The sequence below is a fragment of the Triticum aestivum genome, chromosome 2B (genome assembly GCF_018294505.1).
Source record: "Triticum aestivum cultivar Chinese Spring chromosome 2B, IWGSC CS RefSeq v2.1, whole genome shotgun sequence".
NCBI classification, from domain to species: domain Eukaryota; kingdom Viridiplantae; phylum Streptophyta; class Magnoliopsida; order Poales; family Poaceae; genus Triticum; species Triticum aestivum.
Window position 1 is genome coordinate 90,296,128 of NC_057798.1, and position 2,943 is coordinate 90,299,070.

The window sequence follows — 2,943 nt, forward strand, 5'->3', positions numbered from 1 at the left end:
AGAATAACATATATCATTAGCAGGTTAACACTTGGTGATTACACAGTGCTTATCCAGAAGTACTATCATTAGCAACCAAGAATTAGAATCGCGAAAGAAAGAATTTAGCGGCAGGAAATGCTCCACCTCCGACGATTTCAGCGTTATCTCCCGCGATTCCCACCGGCATTCAAATTGCGGGGCAGTTTCCGAACGGAAATAGCGCCATGAATTGCGTCGGTTTCATCCGCGATTTAAAATCATGTTAGCAACCTATTTTTTAATTATTTTTGCGGGATATGTAGCAACCTATTAATTCTTGATGATTCCAGTTGTTATCCAGGATGTTATCATGAGCGATACATTCGGACATGCTTAGCCGCTTGGTCGTAGGAGCATTAATTAACAGCGGTAATGCTACACGTACGGGCAATTACAGACAAAGATTAATTACAGGCTGAGGTTGGGAAAATGTGATTGGAAAGAAGATGTGTGGGGCGGGACCACCCCAGGTAGAATCAGGGGGGGGGGGGGGGGGAGGGCGAAGAGATATAAGGGAAGGGCTCCGTAATTGCCTGTAAGGAGCGCGTACGTCTAGAATTATTCGCCCCCCCCCCCCCCCCCCGCCGCCCTTCCAAACCCCAAACCATTCAGACAATCACCTCTTCACATATCTAGTCCTCCTCAGCCCCCGTTCCATCAAGTTCTTCCACAGCGTAGCAAGGGCAGTAGATCCGAGAGGGTGCCGCGATGTCGGACGTCACGGCGGTGATGGATCTGGAGGTGGAGGAGCCGCAGCTGGCGCTTCCACCGGGGTTCCGGTTCCACCCCACCGACGAGGAGGTGGTCACCCACTACCCAAAGTTCTAAATAGCGCGCTAAGACTCTTAGCGGCGAACCTCTCCTAAACGCTATAGCGTGCTATAGCGAAGCTATATCGCGCTATTTAAAATGTTTATTCGTTTGTTTGGACCAATGTCTCTTAGCGCAAGACCTATTGTAAATGCTATAGCGTGCTATAGCGGAGCAATAGCGGGCTATTTAAAACAATGCCACTACCTCACCCGCAAGGTCCTCCGCGAATCCTTCTCCTGCCAAGTGATCACGGACGTCGACCTCAACAAGAACGAGCCGTGGGAGCTCCCGGGTGAGTGCAGTACTACTCCTCGGCAAGAGCGTTCTTTGATTTCATTTGCAGCGCGCTCATGGCCGGTTCGTTTCTTGCAGGCCTGGCGAAGATGGGCGAGAAGGAGTGGTTCTTCTTCGTGCACAAGAGCCGGAAGTACCCGACGGGGACGCGCACCAACCGGGCGACGAAGAACGGCTACTGGAAGGCGACGGGGAAGGACAAAGAGATCTTCCGCGGCAAGGGCCGGGACGCCGTCCTCGTCGGCATGAAGAAGACGCTCGTCTTCTACACCGGCCGCGCCCCCAGCGGCGGGAAGACGCCGTGGGTGATGCACGAGTACCGCCTCGAGGGCCAGCTGCCCCATCGCCTTCCCCGCACCGCAAAGGTACGGCAAGATTAGATTGTCCCCGTCTCCCGTCTCCGTGGTGATCGGTCGAACCGCCAGAGCATCTGGAGATGCTGCTGGACATGTCGCGCTCGTGATTTGTATCTTGTTTCTTATTCTTCTCGTGTTGCTTTCTCAACCTGCCTGTTGCGCACGCGCAGGACGATTGGGCTGTTTGCCGGGTGATCAACAAAGACTTGGCGGCGAGGAATGCGCCCCAGATGGCGCCGGTGGCCGACGGGGGCATGGACGACCCTCTCGCCTTCCTCGATGACTTGCTCAACAATGATGACTTGATCAACAACGCCGACCTGCTCGACAACGCCGGCCTGCTTGACAACACTGACCTGCCGATGCTCATGGACTCACAGTCTTGCGCGGACGACTTCGCCGGCGCTTCGAGCTCCTCATCCAGCGCCGCCCTGCCGCTTGAACCGGACACGGAGCATCTTACCATAAAGACGGAGCCGCCGCACCAGCAGCAGCAGATGCAGAGGCCAAACTACTTCATGCCGGCGAAGACCAACGGCAATCTTGGCGGCGACGGGTACTCACCCTACCAGGTCATGGGGGACCAGCAGGCCGCGATCCGCAGGTACTGCAAGCCGAAGGCGGAGGTAGCGTCTTCGTCGGCGCTGCTGAGCCCTTCGCTGGGCTTGGACACGGCGGCGCTCGCCGGCGCGGACACCTCGTTCCTGATGCCGTCGTCGCGGTCGTACTCGTACCTCGATCTGGAGGAGCTGTTCCGGGGGGAGCCTCTCATGGACTACTCCAACATGTGGAAGATCTCTGATGTGGAAGATCCGGAGCGTCTCAGTTTGCTGGTAGCTATGGATGGTTATTTGGTTGATGCTAGCTCTTCGATTGATTAGTTGCTTCATTAACTTTCGATTAAGGATGGAGTTAATTAGGCGGTGGTGATTCGAGGAGGATCGTCGTGTGTTTGTTGTTGCGTCCAAGGCATAATGCTGGTGTGATGGAGGGAGTTCTGATTAGTTAATCTTAGAGTCAATTACATCGGTGATGCTTGAACTTGGCGTAAACGATCATTTTGGTGTTAGAACTTGTGGCATACATTGAACTGATGCAATAACTTGGCTTGGTTGTGCAAATACGGTCCTAATCGTGTATGGATAGGAAATCAACGCTGACTTGGCGTGCCAGCGTGGCATGGGGCCTGCTGTCAACGACTTAAAGTGTGTGACCTGTTGTTTTGGCAACAAAAACCCCTCAAAAAAATTATTTCTCACAGAAAAGACCATGTTCACGTGGTAGATGTTTTTTTTCTTTTTCTGTATGACAAGTAGATGCTGACGTGAAAACTAAAAGAAAAAAGCTTAGGCCTCTACATTCGAACACGCACTACCGCCAGGACGCATACCCTCACAGCCACGGCAACATCTGCTCCCGGATGTTCAACAAGTATAACAGTCGTTAGTATAATTACCTG

At 53.2% G+C, this 2,943-nt stretch overlaps 1 protein-coding gene across 1 annotated transcript; it reads left to right on the top strand.

Annotated features, from left to right (window-relative positions):
• Positions 1–729: 729 nt before the first annotated feature.
• LOC123040590 (NAC domain-containing protein 92) lies at positions 730–2,466 on the top strand. Its single transcript, XM_044463389.1, has 4 exons — positions 730–830; positions 1,032–1,126; positions 1,207–1,493; positions 1,655–2,466. The coding sequence occupies exons 1-4, from the start codon at positions 730–732 to the stop codon at positions 2,363–2,365; spliced, it is 1,194 nt and encodes a 397-aa protein (XP_044319324.1). The 3' UTR covers positions 2,366–2,466.
• Positions 2,467–2,943: the final 477 nt, after the last annotated feature.